The sequence below is a fragment of the Melanotaenia boesemani genome, chromosome 20, assembly GCF_017639745.1.
Source record: "Melanotaenia boesemani isolate fMelBoe1 chromosome 20, fMelBoe1.pri, whole genome shotgun sequence".
Taxonomy (NCBI): Eukaryota; Metazoa; Chordata; class Actinopteri; order Atheriniformes; family Melanotaeniidae; genus Melanotaenia; species Melanotaenia boesemani.
Genome location: NC_055701.1, coordinates 6,002,333 through 6,022,356, shown reverse-complemented (window position 1 = coordinate 6,022,356; position 20,024 = coordinate 6,002,333). Strand labels below are relative to the sequence as shown.

General features: G+C 38.4%; 1 protein-coding gene across 3 annotated transcripts in view; it reads left to right on the top strand.

Annotated features, from left to right (window-relative positions):
• sobpa (sine oculis binding protein homolog (Drosophila) a) overlaps positions 1–12,425 on the top strand; it is a 51,769-nt gene extending 39,344 nt beyond the window's left edge. For all 3 annotated transcript variants that reach the window (XM_041971300.1, XM_041971299.1, XM_041971301.1), the window contains 2 exons: positions 6,297–8,346; positions 11,511–12,425. In XM_041971300.1, coding sequence (XP_041827234.1) covers positions 6,297–8,345 — 2,049 coding nt within the window. In that variant the 3' untranslated portion in view covers position 8,346; positions 11,511–12,425. The remainder of the gene's footprint in view (positions 1–6,296; positions 8,347–11,510) is intronic.
• Positions 12,426–20,024: the final 7,599 nt, after the last annotated feature.

The following is a 20,024-nucleotide window of genomic DNA, read 5'->3' as shown; positions in this document are numbered from 1 at the left end:
CCAAACACCACTAGCTATTCTGCACCAGCTATTCAAGACAGTGTATTTATGTCAGTTTAATTCAAATGAGGAAGGATATAAACATTTAATTAAGCTTTTAATTAGTGTAGTGTGACTACATTCTTTTGAAGTTTCCAGAAACTTATAAATTTTAAAATAACAAAATGTGTACCCACAAAAACAACTTTTTTTGTCCTTACTTGGGAAGACAAACAAGATATATAGGTGTTGCATATAAAAACACAAACACTAAATTGGATTTCTTTGGAACTTTAAATTACTTACCATTTCCCCTCTCTCTGTGACAGCTGTTTTTATTATCTTCTTTCTCTGGAAAAAAAAAGAGAGATCAAACAGCACTCCTAAAGATGAACACTGCTTACAGGTTAAATATAAATCAAGAATCAGTAGCTGGACAACTTAGCTTAGCCCAGCATTGTTTGAATATAACTAAATCAGCAGCTGGTTTATATGATCCATTAAAAAAAAAAAAAAAAAAAAGCGTAAAAATGAGAAGCCTTTACATCACCACGAAGTTGCCAGGCAACTGGCAAAAAATAACAGCTCCCTGGTAATAAAAAGTCTGACATGAAATCCCCTTAAAACTATAGTATGCTATCATTTCTTGTCCAACTTAAACAAATGACACATAAGGTGTTTAATGTAAGATTTAAAGGTGCTGGAGAGTGGATTTTATTCTGTTTGAACAAGCCGTTTCACCTACATTTCCTTTTTTATATTGAATATTATAGGAAAAAAATATCTTGCCTTGTAATTTGAAGCAGAAATGCGTAAAAATGTCCAACTTTAAGTGACAGTGGAAGTGCAAACATGCAGCAGACAGACATATGCCAGCAGTAATATTTCATCCTTACAGAGCAGCCTGTTTGCTGCTTTGTGAGGATGCTTGATCCTTCTTGGAGCTGTAGTTATTTCACACATCATATGTGCACAACTGTCTGCAATGAAATACTGAAAGTGGGCTTCACTTGACAATCTGAGAGTGGTCTTTGTATGTCCCTTTCATAAAGTGTGATGGGATGGCTCATTGTGATAAGGGCAGCCTCGCAGGAAGTGTAGCTCTGGTCCCCTTTGGCTTTTATCTATATTTTAACTCTTCATGCTTTATTCAGATCTTAATGAAGTTGAGCACACACTGTAGCCAATAAAGAAAACTGGAAAATGAGAAAAAACATATATATTTTAGCTTTTATAGATCAGGTAAAATCCATCCATTTTAAATAACCATCATGACAATGAATTATGATTCTGCAAACTGGTTATTTGCCTAATTATAGTAATTTATCCAAATACTGCAAATATGTTTTAAACTTAGAAAGTTGTTTTTGTGTGTGTAAGCTTCAGTTTAAACTGTGCATTGTTTACTTTCTGCAACAGACCAGTTGCATGAAGACAGCGGTCTGCTGCAATATCTAGTTTTCAGACAGAATTTGCAGTGTTCAGTGTTTTTGCTTGTCTGTTCCTAACATAACTTGCAAAGATCTGATCATGTGATGCCAATTTTTTATTCAAAAAGTATGTGAGTAATTTCCATCATGGTTATTAAAGCAATCTGAGAAGTGTCAAAAGAACTGCATATTGACCTTAATAGTTAGGATGTTACCTGTAGCCTCTTCCTAGAAGCACATCTCCCCCCCTAAACCTCATTCTCAGTAGCCTCTTCATCACACGCTGAAAACTACTTCAAACTCTACATTTGTCACCATCTTTAGACCTTTGCAACCTCTTCCTCTTCTTCCTCTTCATTATCTAAATCTGCCACATCTTTTGCAGTGTCTTTACCCTCTTCCCTACCCTAAAACTACAACCTGTTGGTCCACAAAACTCTTCTTCTTCTTTACATCTGCAGCAATTAAACACTCTTCCCTCATTCTCCTAACCCCTGAAAAATGACCCCCGCTCACCATTTCTAGAGTCTCCTCACCTAACTTGTTAATTTAAATTAATTATGCACTAAAACTAGTAGCTGTCTGATCTGGGGATCCTTAAATTTTACTGCCCTCGTCACCAGGTCAAAGGGTGAGAGGAGGAAGAACGTGGCGACTGCTGAGGTGATTGCGCTTGTTTAGAAGCATGATAATTGTTGTAATGCAAAGTGGTAGAAGTACACCACCAATGCTGGTTCGTTGGCCACGATGGAAATAAATGACCATAATTATGTTCAACTGCAAACATCTGTGTGCAGGAGTGGGGAGAGAGCGGGAAAGAGAAAGCACAACTCCATTAGTGTAATGCGCAGTGAAATTTCACTCATGGTGCAGAAAGTCGTTAAGTGCTCTCCATCTGTCTTTCCGAGTCGAGAAAATTTCAGTACATTTATTATTTAAAATATCCTGGGTCTACCATTATCAAACTCAGCTTACGAGAGCACCTTTTTGACTTTTACTCAGTCACGGCTCATTGAATTAGCTTGGACTAAATGGGCAGTAAAAACGTGTAGAATTCAAGGGACTTACATCCAGCTCAGTGTTTAAGCATCTAATCTGGTCTCTAATCTGCTCTCCAGCTGCCTAAGCTAAACTATTAAGTTGTATTAAGTTAGCCCAAAAGGAACTTCTAAATAACTCTTAATTTTTCATCTTTTTTTTTCTTGTTAGCCTTTTGAATCATCAACCTTATTTGGGGCAATTCAAAACACAATCAATGCAAAGACCCAGATGTTGAACACACAATGAAGCTGCAGGACAGCATGCGATGTACTCTTTTGGTTCTGCCGTGCATCCATCTTAACACCTCATCGGAGTTCACCGTCTTTCAGCAGCTGCCAAACTTGATCCTGCCAAATAAACCAATGTTGCTTTGCAGTGCGCTAAAGGAGTTTATTCACCTTCCGCTTGCATCCCTCAACTTATTAACATTCAGCAGGGGGGCTAAAGGGTCTGTGTGATGGATGGATGTCGCTGAAGGGTCTGACAACTGATTAATGCCTTAATTATCTCCAGCGAGGACCTGCCACTCCTCTCAAAACTGACAGAGTGAGCTGTGTGTGGCCTGACGAGTAACGCCGTGTTCGGGGCTCGCCCACTGCTATCTACTCTGCCAGGGTCACATTCATTTTCTTCACCTAAGAAAAATGTGCATGTTTTTCACTGGAAAGACGTCTAACAATGATGAAACAGTGGGTTACCGTGTTTTGGGATCCATGCCACTGCTGTAACTTAGAAGAATCAAGTTTAAAATGAGCCTCCTCATGTTTTGGGGCCAGCTTTATATATACATATATTTATAAATATCAAAAAATATATCTGTTTTTGTTGAATTTGGCTGTATTTACAAACATTTGTTTTAACTTGGAGAAAAATCAGCTTATCTTTCCAAGAAAAAAGTTTGCCTGACTTAAGATTTATGTGTTCAAAGGATAAACATTTTTCCAACAAATGCCAATATGAGCATCATGTGTGCATCAGATAAGGATGTAATAGCACAATGCCAGACAAGTGAAGGGAAACCAATTACTTAGTGAATGAATGAAAAAAAACATTGGAATCATTTCTCAATTTAAAGTCAGTGTATATGAAAGAAATGAAATCATACTCAATGATTTGAAGTTATTATGGTTCAAATATAAGCGAAGAGAGTGGCTTTCAATAAATTAGCCTTCAGTACTGGAGGTCACAAGATACACTTCCAAACTGGATAATTACTGCATGGGCGACCATCTTTCAGCTGGCAAAAAGTTATTTTATCCCAACTGATGCAATTAGTAGCTTCTCATTTCTTAAAAAAATGTGGAAAGACATCCCATGGTTGTGGAAAAGCCATTTAAGAGGGGTCAAATCATTGGCATCAAGCAGAGAAAACATCTAAGGAGATTAGAGAAACTACTAAAACTGAGTTAAGAACTGTCCAACGCATTATTAAAAACTAGAAGGATAGTAGGGAACCATCGTCTTTGAGGAAGAAATGTGGTCAGAAAATATCTAACTAATGGTGATCTGCGATCAGGTAAATGTTTGGTGAAAATAGAAGAAAAACACTAGTAGAACTCAGGGCTATGTTTAATAGTGAAAGTAAAAGCATTTCCACATGCACGATGCAAAGGTGCCTCAAGGGATTGGGACTAAACAACTGTATAGCCAGAAGAAAACAGAGAAAAAGACTTCGATTTACTAGGAAGCATGAATATCTGAGTTGGGAGCAATGGAAGATCATGTGGTCTGATGAGTCCAGACTTACCCTGTTTCAGAGTGATGGGATCTTCAGGGTAAGAAAAGACGCAGATGAAGGGATGCAGGCATCATGCCTAATGGCTACTGTACAAGCCTGTGGGGGCAGTCTATGATCTGGGGTTGCTGCAGTTGGTTTGGTCTAGGTTCAGCAACATTATGTGCCCAAAGAATGAGGTCAGCTGAAACCTGAATATCCATCAATGGATTTTTTTTCTTCCCTGATGGCACAGGCATATTCCAAGATGACAATGTCAGGATTCACTAGGTTCAAATTGTGAAAGAGTGGTTCACGGAGCATGAGACACCATTTTCACATTGTATTGACCACCACAGAATCCACACCTGAGAATCTTTGAAATGTGCTGGAGAAGGTTTTTTAGCAGTGGTCCATCTCAATACAAAAAAGTATTGAAAGATTAATGCAACTCTGGATGGAAATAAACATTGTGACTAATAGTTTAGATCTAGACAGGAGATTGTGCTAAAAAGACTGTTGCAAATGGTAATATCAAAGCCAACAAATATAAATGATGTAAGTAGGCACAGAAAGCATTTAGCTTCTTAAAAGGTTTCTACACATTAATTACTTTGACATAGTTTGAGAAAAAATAATTGCTGTTTTGTGGTTTTGTGATGGCCCTGACCTTGTTTGAACGATTGACTTAGTCTGACTAAAAGGGTTGTGACAGTTTGACTAAAAGCAAACTTTTAACATTCCTATAGACATGGCAGTTTGACAGTTTGCTCTGTGCATGTTCCACACTTCTTGTTCCCTGCTTTGACCCACAAACAACAGAAGAAACCAGGACACAGAAAGGAAAACCAAAGGGATAATCATAGATATATCTGTGGGGATAGTGTGCATCTCTTTTATGATATAAGAAAGAAAGAAAAATGTATTGGTACAGACATATGTGTTATATAGAGCTGTGAGGCTGTCCAATTATGCTAGCTTAATCATTTTGTTTGTGTCTGTATTTTGTTATATGGACAAAGTAATACTACCTCTGCCTCTAAATATGCTCCTCTGAGTACACTGCAAAAGTAGATGGAGTAAAGTTAAAACACACTGAAACATTTATGTAAATCATTAAAAGATCTTGATGCGAAATGCTTTGAATGCCAGAATTGCTTTGCTTTTTGGTCCTTAAAAGGTGATTTTATGATGAAAAATTAATTTTACAAGACTGCTTTCAAGTGTCAGGTCAATGTTTTAAGAACAGAATCAACACCAACATCATATATTTGTTTATTTTGATGAAAACATAATGTCATAAATTACATTCGTAATATTCAGAAAACTAAAGCTCACATGATCATTAAATATAATAAAAACAAAACTAGTGTTATCATTAATATTTGCCACAGTTGTCACTTTCAGTTGTGCAGTATTAAATGTCAGTTTTAAAAAATATCATGTTTTGCTCTTAACTTTGGAGCTTATAGAAGAAAATCTGAAAGTTCTGCACAGGTTTTTGCAGTAACCTTTTTATCTGTAAAGAGATTTAATCAAAAATGCATCATACACTCATAAATTAGTAAATGTAGAGATCAAACAAATCACAGACAAATGAGAAGATTCGCCTATATTTTTACTTGTCTGCTAGCCTTAAAGCTGACTTGGTTACAAACCTAAAGTCTTTTCTTTTGGCAAACTGCAAAAGCCCATTTGAGGTCAATTGAGTTCTTTATTTATTTTTTTTTTTTTGAGGTGTTAAATCTGTTGAGAAAGATTGAATTTTATGTCAAATTTGTAAATGAAGTTGTAAATGACAATTCTTGTTTGGACAGATTGCTAAAAACATAGTTGCACTTAACTACAAAACAACCTTATTAGCACAATGACAGATGAATTTACAAACACAAAGACAAAGATCTTCAAAGTCAAGTGTTTTTTTCTTAATGTATCTGTAAAAGTATTTAGAAACAGTTTCAATTTCCTTGTGAAGAATATTCCTTGAATGGGCCCAGCTCCAGATGGCTTTTTATGTTTTAGGACACTTGAAAAGATATGCTGTTGTGTTTCATAAACAAATTGGAAGTCTTTAGAAGACAGGGTAATAACTGCAGATAAATTCTAAGTCTTATCTATGCATTTTCTTGCAGGTGTGCGACTGGTGCAAACATATTCGCCACACTAAGGAGTACCTGGACTTTGGTGCTGGTGAGCGGAGGCTGCAGTTCTGCAGTGCCAAATGCCTGAACCAATACAAGATGGACATTTTCTATAAAGAGACCCAGGCTGCTCTGCCTGGAGCACTGTGCAACTCTGGACACGGGGCTGTTGGGGAGGGTAAGGCAGAGTGCAGTGGAGGGGTGCAGCTGCTAACTCCTGAATCCTGGGGAACACCATTAACGGACCTTCGGCGTAAAGCTCCCTCACCAGGGGGGCATTCCAGCGCCTCCGCTGTGGCCCCTTCCACTTCTTCTGCCGCTTCACCCTCAGACACAGCTGCTGTCTGCTCCCCTTCCTCCTCCACTTCAGCCAAAATTCCCACACCCAGACCCCATGAGAGCCCAACCCTCCCCCTGCCACCTGTTCCTACTTTGCACCCGCCAGTTGGTGTTCCTTCAGGTAGCCCACCCATGGTGATGACACCCAGAGGACCCATGCCCCTGCCTCTGTTCATGGAGCATCAAATGATGCAGCAGATCCGGCCACCATTTCTTCGTCCTTCTGTCCATCCAGGAGGACCAAACAGCCCACTTTCAAACCCCATCATCCCTGGTATTGGTCCACCACCTCCTCCGAGGACCCTTGGTCCAGCATCAAGCCCCATGCACAGACCTCTCTTGTCTCCACATGTCCACCACTCATCCAATCCTAATCCTGGTATGATCCCACCACACCCTGGCCTCCCCATGCCAGGCCTTCCACCTTTTCCTCCCATCAACATGATGCCTAATGGACCCATCCCCTTACCTCCAATAATGAATTTTGGCATGCCATCTTTGGCCCCACTCGTACCCCCACCAACTCTTTTGGTTCCTTACCCTGTCATTGTACCCCTCCCAGTCCCAATCCCTATCCCAATCCCAATCCCTTTCAACTCCAAAACTTCCAGGGATCATCCGGAGAGCAGTGGCTCTATCCGCAGTGCTCCAGAGTCCTCTGAAGCATCTGTCTCTAGGCCCCATTCTCCAGGTCCCACTGGAGGTGACAGGGGGGAGCAGAAGACAGATCCATCTGGTAGGGAGCATGTCTCTCCTGTACGCTCAGAGAGAAGCAGGACAGCAATGGTGGATTTGACTATAAAGGCAGAGGACAATTCAGGCAACATTAGTCTAACCAGTGACACTGGACTGGTAGATGGAGTTATTGATCTAACTGTGGGCCAAAGGCCATGCCAACAGCAGGTAATTCAGAGAATGCTACCTGGAGTTCAGGTTAAAGTTGAGCCAGAGGCTGAATCAAGGTCTCCACCAGCTGCTGGGTTGGGGAAGGAAGGGAAGGATGACATTGGGGAAAGGACTCTCCTTCCACAGAGCAATGCTACTGAACTAAAAGGGATTACACACCTTAACACACTGGAATCATCTGCCCCACCTTCTAGCAACAGCATCTCCTCCAGCAAAGCAGATCCTTCAGTAAACCAGCTGAATCCCTGCATCCCCAATCTTACCACAGTTTCCTTACCCAGTTCAGTAAGGACCCAGTCCCTACCCCTGCCCCAGCTCCAAGCTAGCCCTGCTGCCATGTGTAATGTAATAGTCAATGGTACAGGATGGCATTCTCTTCTCACTCCTACATTTGAGTCTTGCCCTGATCGAAAGGGAGACAGGGTTGGAGGAGATGGGGAGGCAGAAGATGGACCAGCTAATGGTGATCTGGAGCATGAGGCACTGAAAGAAAACAATTGTTTGGTAGGTGAATGGGAGACAGGGAAGAGGGTTTCAGCACAAGATGAGAAAGTGGACAAAGTGGAGGGTAAGCCAGATCTGGACTCCAGTATGGAGGAAGGTGAGCATGCCTATGCCCTGCCACTTCTGTCAGCTGGAGGCTGTGTTGTCATCCAGCCTGTGCCAAAGCCTGCGGCTGACAAGACGGCCATCCTGTCCTGCGCCATCACTGCACCATTATCAGCAGCTGGTAGCCCAGAGCTGGAGCCCCCGCTCAAGAGGAGGTGTCTGCGAATCCGCAATCAGAACAAATGAGGTGAGTTCAATTTTGGGCCATCGTGGCAATTCTTGTCAATGAGGAGTTTATTTACAATCTTATGGATCAGAAAGCACAAAGTCTTCCAAATCTAAAGTTTTATATATGAAATTGTTATTAAAAATAACCACATGGTTCTTACCAGATCTCAAAATGACATACACACAACCTCAGATGTGTGATGTGTCATTATTCATAAAGAAAACTAAAGGGCAAAATGTCGAGGTAGTGTGTAAAAAGACTAAAGTCTATCCCATGATTCAGCAGCCTGTAGAATCATCCTTAGCAGCAATAACCTGAAATATTCTTTTTTTGTATGGTGTGTGGAGGAATTTTAGTCCACTCTTCTTTACTATTTTGCTTCAATTAATTGAGGTTTGTTGCTTTGGTTTTTGCACAGTTCTCCCAAGGTCTCACCATAGCATTTCAGTCAAGTTTTTCAGCCATTCTGATGTAGATTTGTTGCTGTGTTTGAGATTATTGACCTGTTCCATGAGCCAATTTCCTGTAGGAAAGATGTCCTCACATTTGACTCTAGAATTCTTTGGTATACAGAGAAGCTCATGGTCCACTTAATTATTAAAAGTTGTTCAGGTCCTGTGAATACAAAACAAGCCCAAATCATGATCCCTCCACACTTGTTTGACACTTTTGCTGATAGGCTGTATTTGACTTTTTCCAAACGTGCTGCTTTGCTTCATGAACAAACATCTACACTTTGTTTTCTCTGTCCAAAGGACTTTGTTACAGAAGTCTTGGTCCCCTCCCCCCAAGATCCAAGATGGGTGCTCATGTCTTTCCTCCTTGACGTGTACATTAATGTAGCTTGATTAACAGCCCCTGTCTGCTAATGACCCTCTTTATTTCTGTGAAAACTGTCAGAGTGATCTTAGTTGCTGGTATATAAGTGTGTATAAATGTTCGATGGTGGTCAGATAGGCTGTTGGCGCAGATGTGCTGCCACGTTTCCGTCAGTCTGCCCCCAGGGCAGCTGTGACTACACATGTAGCCTACCATCACCAGCTATGAATGTGAAGTTAAACAATAATGAATTCAGTATTTTTGCTTAGTTTTTTGTAAATAAATAATGACCCTGTATAATTAATCGCTGTTCATCTGGGGTTGAATTTACCTAATTTCAAAGCGATACTATTCAAGTCTTTACTGAATGATGTTTATTATGTACGTAGCTGCCGAGTAGTGTCCTGAAGCTCAGAAACCACACTTCACAACTTTGTGTTCCAGCCCAGGTTATCAAGTGCCAGCTGTGTTTTACTTTACGGCACCACTTCAAACACCTGCAATTGGATGTTAACACAACGGTTGCTTTAAACATGAACCATGGCTGATTCAGTATAGAAACAAAAAAGGACATTATTGAAGGAAGAGAGGAAAAGAAATTGAGAAAATGACAGGGCAAGATAAAAAAAAAAAACATGAATCAACATCAGACTGATTTTTACTGACTGGAAAGACCTCAGAGGAGAAATGGATGCAAGATGGATGCCAAATTAGCCTTTGTGAGGGAGCACCAAAGTGCAAAAGTCTGCCAAAGTTCAATAACGCAGCTTTAAGATCTGATAAGGACCAGATTTTTTCTTACTCTTAATATTCTGATATGTAAAATTTTAGAACTAAAAGAGAGCACACTTTCTATTTCATGTGTAATTATAATTTTACAGATATTTGTCACTGACATTTTGCAGTTGCCAGTAGGAAGCCAATCAAATGATCCCTTGTGTGTCTTTGAACTGCTCAAAATTATCCCCTCCCTGTATAAAACATTCATTAATGAGCCGTTTTCTCTTTGTGTGTAGTCTTGTAATTTTAAAATCTGGACAGTTTTGGCTTTTTGAAATTTAATAATAAGGTTGATCACTTAATCAGAATCTCACAATGTGATGCTTGATTTAAGGGTAGACACAATGCGACCTCATACAGAGAGTGTGGAAGAGGTCAAACTGAATTAGTAGCACAAAGTCACATCAGATTGCATGCTCCTGAACATTACTGGGCAGACAGGATGCAGATGATGGATTTAAATGTTGTTTCTTTAAAATTCAGTTTTTAACTAAAACGCAAGCTAGCATACATCATTTGGCTGTGACTGTCAGATTACCTCTGAGCTCCAGAATGGAAATGGGAAGTCTTTTTCATGTCAAAGGATTCATTCAGCACATTAACACTCAATTTAATGATGTACTCCTTGAGTTATTAATTAAATGAAATTGTAGTCAAGAGCAATTTGAAGATCAATTCAGGTTGTGGTAACATGAGGTGAGTGCTCTGAATAAGATTAATTAGTAACGACAAAAGATGGAAATGAAGCCCCATGCACCGCTAGCTGTGGTGAGAGTAAACCAGCTGAAATGAGAAGAATTATGTTCTGTTATCTCACAGACATCTAACAGTAAGCTGTTTATTATTACTGATGTGGAAGAATACAGAAAGATGAATGTTCAAGCGATTTCCCCTGTGCCAATAAAATCACAACAGAATGAAGATGTTTGAACATTTTCTCATATAATCCACAATGCTGCAGCATCAAACATACTTCAGTAAATGACTTAATTTCCCCTCCTGGATGTGTATATTTGGACAAAGACAGTTCAGTTAAACGCCCAGGTTAAAGGTGAAGTGTGTAAAGAAATCAGGGGTCAATGACAGAAAAATGTAATTTATTATTAAAAATTGTCTTTATATTGGTATCTGATCACTTTATTAGAATAATTGTCATTGTTTTATTCTCTTAGAATGAACCCTTTATATCTACTTGCTGTGGGTCTACATACAAGGAAGCTGCCATATTTTTCACCATTTTTACTACATTATCTCTAAATAGACAAACAACTCTGTGTGTGAAGTGAGAACCCTCTGAGCTTTAAAACAGCAGTACTTTATTTGTTTAATAGGTGCTAGAGCAACGTTTGGGATAAGTAACGGCGTAAAAGGCACCAAAAGTAGTTACCTGAGGTTACTGGATCCACTCTCAAATGAAAACATATTTTTGTCTGTGCTCAACTGTGCTTGACATTTGAAGACATTTCTCTGCCGATCTTTACCACTAGACGTCAGTAATGCTCACACCCTGTACCTTTAAACTCACAACTCAAAATTTCATGTGATGCTACTGAATCTCACTCTCCTCCCTCTCTGTTTCATAGATGGATGCTTTGAGGACCGCAGTGCCATCATCAACTCACTTGTCTACTCCGACCCTGTAAATCCCATCACCACTCCACACATATGCACACACAAACACTGCTGTCATCCTCACCCATTGCCCAGTCCACCAGCAACACAAATCGCCTTCGACGACCAATAAGAATCCAAGAAAAGATGATGTTGTCTATCATAGCAGAGCGACCAGAACTCCTTCTGGGTGACACGCTCTCTCTGATGGACTGAGCGTCTTCAGACTGGACATCATGGCCAGCAGGACCTCTTTACTTCTTAACATGAGACGGTTTATTCCTGCAACAGGAAGCCTTCCCCCTCACTGCTTCTCACCTCATTTAGAGACTCTCAGCCCACACTGCCCCTCAGACTTTACCCATCCTCCCCCTTTTTTTCAAAGCAAGCACTCTGTATTGTTTTTTATTTTATTTTTTTAACATGGGGCTCTTTGTTGAGTTCAATATTCAAAGCTGCTGTTTGAAAATTGGTGAAGGAACCCTGAAGAGATAATTGTGAAAACAGTGAAATGCTTTTGGTCCAACTTGTTGCACCACAGGTATGGGATTTTTGTACACTAAGTGTTATTTTTCCTCATTTGCCAACCTGACACCAAGTGTTCAGGGTGATTCTGATGGATGGTAATTCAAAACAAGCATTAAAAAAGACAAGAGTACAGTTTGTACGATATGACTGAAGGACAAGTCAATTTGATATTTTTTGTTTTTCAGATGCTGGGAAACTGTCCTTGCTCATAAAATCACTCTCAGTTACAGTGAGAATTATTTCTATCAAATCAGACAATTGGAGACAGTGTTAAACATCAGCAGAAACTAAAGGTGTGTAGGTGGAATCATGCAATCTCTTCTGAGGTCTTCAACTTTATTAAATTTACTTGCATCTTAATATAAAAATGAAAACATGGTTGTCATGATAATCATTCCCATCTTTGACATTTTCATAAACTTTGTGAGTTTAAACAGCCGAGTGTGCTGGTAGCAGTACTCCAGGAAGCTCCAGCTGCTGTTTGAGAGCATCTCAAGGTTTTTACACCACCAAAACAACCAGTATGGCGTGCCAATGTGGAGACTCTGCAACCTTCGTGAGTGGGTATTCACTACAACTGGCTATACTTAATCTCCTCTATAATACATTACCACTGATGTTCCTGTCAAGGGTTAGTTTAAAACTGACTGGGCAGAATGACTCTTGTTCACAATTACTTATTTTCTACTTCTTGTCCAAAAATTCAGTTTAATATCTTGCCATTTATTATTTATTTAAAGCCAAATAATGAAGACAGTGTTATCCTTGACTCAGTGTCATGCTTTGTGCACATCCCCTTGCTGCAGTTAAAATGGATAAAACACAACTATTTGATCTGATCCAGTCATACCGTGAGCTGCAGACCCAGTCAGACAAAGCCAGCATTTAGTTTACACTTTATAGAGAGGGTAACAGTGTAAGACAAGTTATTATCATATGCCAAAGGCCTCAGTGTGTTGAAACAAAACATAGTTTTCAGTGGAAAGAGCACTTCAATAAAGACTGGACCAGATAATTTGTAGTTGCCAAAATAACGAGCACTTACTTAGCAAAGGAGTAGAAGGTGCAGGAGAACATAAAACAACGTCAAAAGCAGTATTTTTTTTTTCTAGTCCACAGATCTACTTTATAAATCAAACTAAGAGACAATGAAAAGTGTACTAACTTTGCAAGCCTACCATATCTGAACATTTGTTCTGCAGCTGTTGTTTTGCTTCATTTTGTCACAATGAAACATTAAATAATTAAATGAGGCCCAAACTGACTCATAAACATACATACAGTCCATACTTACATCAGACTCTGTAAATGTAACTTTGCGTCTGTCTGGGAGGCAGATGCAAGCAGAGACCCCGGCTGAGATTTCACAGTGTTGACTCAGAATAAGCACTGTGCAACTCTATCTGCTGCCTGTTAGTCAGCCATTTATACTTCCCTCACCACTTGCCAAAACACAGCTTTGGTGTCACTTTAAGCACTTCGTTGCCGCCGCTTCATTTTTCTGCAAGCAAAGGAGATGAAAATGTTGTCTTTTTAGTGTCCTGTTTCTCTTTTGTCCGTCAGATAACACTGTTTTTAAGTAAAGGCATTCTTTTCTCTAATGCCTTTACAGATATTCATGCGTACAGTCTTTCATAAGTTAGAGATTATATCCAAGAAAAGAAATCATTTATCTTACTTAGAGTGATTTATGAACTGGGCGTGAAATGCTGCCATTTTGTCAAATATACAGGCATCTCGGAGATAAGCACAAGGTGTCCTTTGCTGTTATAAGTTATTGAAATACTGCACATCAACAAGAAACAGAGGAAAATGTCATTGTCGATTGTTTAGTGATGGCCAAGCAACAAGATCTTAATAAGGCACTTGGATAAGATATTTATTAAAGCTACAGGACAGTGAAATATTGAAATCATAGACTGGATGTAAAGATGGATATAGCAGTCCATTACCAATCATGAAACTGATGTTGAAGTCCCTTAAAGTGTAATACCAACTATGGCAACTCCAGAATACCTTGTATTCCTTCAGAATGCCATTTAGAAAGCCACAATTTCTCTATTACTGAATATTTATGTGATTAGATTTTTTCCACACAAGTCTTTATGGTTTAATTAACCAGATCGACTCTTTCTGATCAGTGTGATTGTGGTCATTATTAGATGCATCACTAATTACCAAAAAATTAGGCCTCAAAGACAAGTGTTTCATCCAATCACATTTCATTATATTACTCCCCAGCTTTAAATTATTGTCCATATATGATCACTTCATGCTCTAAACATATTTAAAATGGAAAAATTCTAAATTTGAAAAGGTGTGAGCACGACGGCCGTATCCATTTCTTATATACAGTTTATGCTTTGGGCAGCACTTTTAATGTTTTCCTTTGTTTTATCTTACTTGCTGTTAACTTACTGTTAATATTTGTGTTACACAACATAATTTTCTGTTAACTTTTGGGCACTAAAACAACTTTGATAGATTCATGAAAAGACAGATCATGCTTGTAACTCTAATCTAGTGCATTGGATGATAATCCAGAAATGCACTATTTCACCATGTTTACCTGATATGCTAAAAGCTGATGCCAAGGCAGGACTAAAATAGACCCAATGTGTCACTTGGTGAGGTCTATACCTTACATTAGTAATTGTAGTGACAATCAGTCACAGTACTGAATTAAACTATTTCATTTGCTGGTTCCAGCACTGCAGCACTGAGAGATATTTGCTGCTCGAAAGGGGAGAAATGGCATTTTGATGGAGTGAGAAGGGATTTGAAATTGAGACTTTCTGCACTATCTGTCTCGCCAAGGTGCTTTTATGACACCCTTAGGACATAATATTTTCTTTGTGCCCACAAAATCAAAAACATATGGCAAGAACCTCTTGGGGAATTAATTCTTACTGCCTTGCAAAGAGCTACTGTTAGCTACTGGCTTGCTTAGGATAAAGACTAAAGACTTGGCTAGTTTAACTTTTAGCAGTTAGCTAACTTGGCTAGCAGTCTCCTGACACCACGTTTATACAGAACTAATTAAAAATGGTTTTCTCTGCTATTCTGTTTTTGCAGGAAAAATACTTCACATATTTTCTACAATGTTGAAACATTCTTTTAAATGTACTCCTAAGACAACCATTAATAATAGTTTTGGTGGCCTTGGCCTGAACCTTCCTTTTTGCAACAAATCTAAATCCTATTGACTTAAAGAGGAGATATTCATTTAGATTTAGATGAGAAACTTACCACTAATCATTATCATGCATACTGTTTTCTCCTGTTTGAGATCTTCTTACTCTTACAGAGGCAAAGAAAATGGCCACTTATGAGTGTTTCTAGCCTGACCTTTGATGTTCTGATGCGGCAAATACACTGTACTGAAGCAGACACTGAAGTTATGGAAGGAAATTCTCACTTGGAACCAGTCTTCGTGATAGCAACCAGACTAGTGACAAATCTCCAGCATTCCTTTTTTTTGATGACAGACTAAAGGCCTGAATAACAGCCTGGATTATGCAAACACTAACTCCAAACTGAATAGAAACAAGAGGTCACCAGACAAAAATAAAACATAAAACAACTACATATTATTTTTCAAAAACAAAAGAAAAGTTGCCTTAACTCTTGCTTGTATAATCTCCACAGTTAAGACAATGATGCTGACTTGTAAAGATGACTCTCCCTACTTTGTACAAAATGAAATATACCAGAAACAACCAGTTTGTTATCTTGCTAGTGTCAATGTATAGATGATCAGCTTTTTCTGTAACTTGTATGGACCGTCACTTTTTTTGCGAAGAAGAAAACCCTTCTCTCACATTTCCTGTCCCTAAACAACCTATCTGTTCATTGTTTTAATTCGTGGTGGACTGTTAATTTTTTGTGTACATTTTTATAGTATTATTTATTGTTGAGAAGTTTTTCTTTTGCAAATAATGACAAAAGTGATGGTGGTTTGATCTGAACATTAAAAATTTTTTTAACTATTAAAATGGAGGAAATGTTGAAATGAGGAGGACTTTTTTCTTATGACATAAGATGTACATAACATGTGGCCAAAACTGCTTTGGAAAATAATACATTTTTTGTGTTGTAACAGTATTTGTTTTATTTAGTGAATTGCCCATGATGACAAATAAATAAGAGGCACACATAACTCTGTTTCAGACATTTCTCTGTACATGTGCAAGGAACTGACACACAAGTCAGAAAAGTACAACTTTTACATGAAGCAATATCAAAACATAAAAAGCACAGAGTTTCTTTCAGAGTCCTTCATGAGGAAATCTTCTTTTATCACATCTGTTAAGAAAAGCTGAAGACGAAACGAGGCAGGCTTTAATATTCTTAATGATTTCTCAGACTTCAAAGTATTTAATTCATGAGACAGACACTGAAGGAAGGGATAGATAGATAGATAAATAGATAGATTAATTTGACAGTTCCCCAGTTTCTCAAAATTTTAAACCTTCAGGAAAAATTATCTAAAAGATTCTTTAAATAAATGTAAAAAATAAAATGTTATACCTGCATATTGTGCTAATACATGTTTTGCTTTTAATTTTGACAAGTGATTTTTCAACTTTTGTGTATTTCCAAGACAAAAACAAGTCAATGACATCAATTCTTAGGTGTAAGCACATGTGGTGTGTTGGTTCAAATGCTATTTAGATGTACTCTAAGATTAATTCCAGATTATCCATTTTGATTAACAGATTTGTCACATTTAATCCTATACAGAGTTTTAAATGCATCTGTAATATGATTTTTTTTAATTATTGAAACCATATCTTGATAACAGTAACGAACAGCACAAAGGAAATGTTGCAGCTAAAACTGACAACCTTTTGTCAAATGAACACTTACCTCTGCATTTCTTCTACAGTACTTGTTTAATATGCATCAACTTTAAAACATGACGTGCAAAGCAACCAGTTCGTTAAACATCTGAGTGACAATTTTAGGATTCTGGAAAAAAAAAGGCATTTCCCAAAACACAAGACAGCCAAAAAACATTAGTCAAATACAGTCATGTATTCAAAAATTAATATTATGGTAGGAAAGAGTTTAAACACATTTTAAAATGTTCAATAATTCATAACTAGCTAAGCTTTGGTTATATTATTTAAACATTTATGACTAACATGGGTCAGATGGGAAAAATGCGTCAAGAATTAGACCTAATCCCAGTTCCTCCCCTTGGCCTAACAACCTACCTGGCTCTACCTCTCCAGTTTTCATTTTGTTATCCATCTAAATGCCCACTACTCCAGTTTTCCTCAGAGCCAAAACACAAACAACCATGCAAGCCCACATTCATCCCTACAGTCAAATTCGATTCTCCCATCAACCTAAAAAAAAATTTTTTTTGGACTGTGGGAGGAAGTTGGAGAATCCTGGAGAGAACCCACAAAAGCACAGTGAATATGCAAACGCTGCTTAAATCCTGCTGAGACTGGACACATAAACCTTACTGTGAGCTGACAGGGCTAACACCACACCATAAGGCAGCCCTAATTATTAATCAACTAGATTTTATCTGTTTGTATTTAATTTGAGATGTGTCTGCCATCAGAGGTTTGCAGATGAAATGTGTTTTATGTGGTCTCTTGCACCATCTACTGGCTACTTATTGTTGCATCCATTCCTCAGCAGGGAAGCAAGGGGAAATTATTTTCTAAAAGGGAAACACAATAAGTATTAAGGAAAGATGAAACAGCTTTGTTGTAAAGAAAAAGGGAACTTTAAAGATTGAATTATTTTCCTGTGTAGGATTTTTAATGTGTAGTGTGATAAGATAAGATAAGATAAGATAAGATAAGATAAGATAAGATAAGATAAGATAAGATACTAGTAAAAACATCATGTAGAGGACGGTTTTCAAGGAATTTGGACCTCCTTTTTGCCAGAGTGAAGTCCAGAGGGACAGGGGTGATGCCAATCACAGCCCCAGCTTTTTGAATCAAGTTGTTAACCTGCTCCCCCAACACAACGCAGCATAGAAAATAACACTGGCAAAAATTCCCTGATAAAACACATAAAGAAGGTTTCTGCTCACATTAAAAGATCTGAGTTTCCTCAAAAAGAAGAGCCTTGTCTGAACCTTCCTGAAGACCACCTCTGCATTCTTATTAAAATTTAATTTATCATCCACAACAACACCAAGGTATGTGTAGGATTCAAGCACCTCATTTTGATAACCCTTAATGAGAGGTCCTCTTTCTTCCTCCTAAAATCAATAATAATCTCTTTTGTCTTCTTGACATGCAATTTTAAATAGTTTGCATCACACCAGCTGACAATTGCTTCCACCTCTCATTTGTAGGCACAGTCATTGCCTCGGGTCAGCAGACCCACAAGTGCAGTATTGTCTGAGTACTTTTGCAGCACACAGGATGGCTGACTGATCCTGTAATCAGCCGTGTACAGAGAGAATAAAAAAGGGAATAAAACTGTTCCCTGTGGAGCTCCTATATTTGTTAAAAAGTATCAGACTGCTTACTACCAAGGTTGACATAATGAGGACGGGACAGAAGATAATTTAAAATCCTTGCAGTAGTTTTGTTATGAAGTTTAAAATTAATTAGCTTTTTGGCTAAAATGTGTGGCTGAATGGTATGCACTGGAAAAATCATAAAGCAGAATCCTTACTGATTTAGCAGTGGTTTACTGACGCTTGTAGACATTCTGAAGCATGTATAGCAATGCATCATCCACTCCCACCCCTTTCTTGAAAGCTGAGAGTTGACTACTCAGATGACCCGGAACAAGTCTTTTTAAGCATTTCATAATGTGTGAGGTCAGAGCTATGGGTCTAAGGTTAGACAGAGAGCTTCTCAAATTGGGAATGGGAATTATACATGATGTTTTCCATGCTGCTGGAATTTTAGATGTAGACATGGACATAGGAAAGATAAAATGCAGAATAGCTGACAGCTGATCAGCATAAACTTTCAGAGTGCGTGGGTGCACACCATCAGGGGCTGCTGATTTATTCTGATTGAGACTTTTTAGCTGCTGTTGGACATCGTCCATACTCAAGACAATAGCTGGACTTGTGTCATCAGTACAGTTCTGTTTAAGATGACCAGTTGCTCTCGTGAGAAGCAGAACAATGAACATCATCAAACCTGGCAAAGAACTGGTTAGCCTCATTTACATTAATTGCTGCACTGGGGCAACCAGTGTGGCTACTTTAAAAGTCAGACACAGTGCTATTATCACCCACACGTGATCGTTAAAACATCTACAAACAGAAAGCTGTCACATGGAAATAGAAGGTGGATTTATTAGAATTCATTATCCAGAATCAAAGATTGAACCTGACTTAAAGCTGACTTCAGTGGTCTTTCGTTCTTTTTAATATGTGTGGTACCATCATACCAAGATTGGAAGAAGCCACTGAGGCCTTCAAATTTTTTCATTTTTTAAGAGATTGTGAAAGATTTTCTAATTATTTGATATAGAATTAACAGTCAAAATGGAGAAGATTTCAAACAAATGCCAGTTTATCCAAGCAAAGCTGTGTCAGAACGTATATTTCAATAGCACATTTTGATGCAAAAAGAAGTCTTGGAAGCAAAATTTCCTCACAGGATCTCCTGTCTCCTGGTAACCCTTGCAGCTGTTAATGTTTAGTTAGAATGAGTTGAGAATGACTTTATCGCATGAGAACAGAGAAAATGTCTTTTGAAGAAAAACTTTAATTTGCCAGTGCACATAGACATTGAAAGAATATCAGTTAAATCCGTATTTAGCTGCAGTAACTGTATGTTTAGAGTATATATATATATATATATATACATACATATAGTGGTCTTGCTGAGAAAAACTAAATTTGCATATCCAATATGCTTGTCTGGGTTCTCTCCAGGTACTCCAACTTCAAACAAAAAACTGGAGAAATATCACAAACTCAAGGAAGAGCTGGAGAAAGCCTGGAAGGTGAAAGCAAC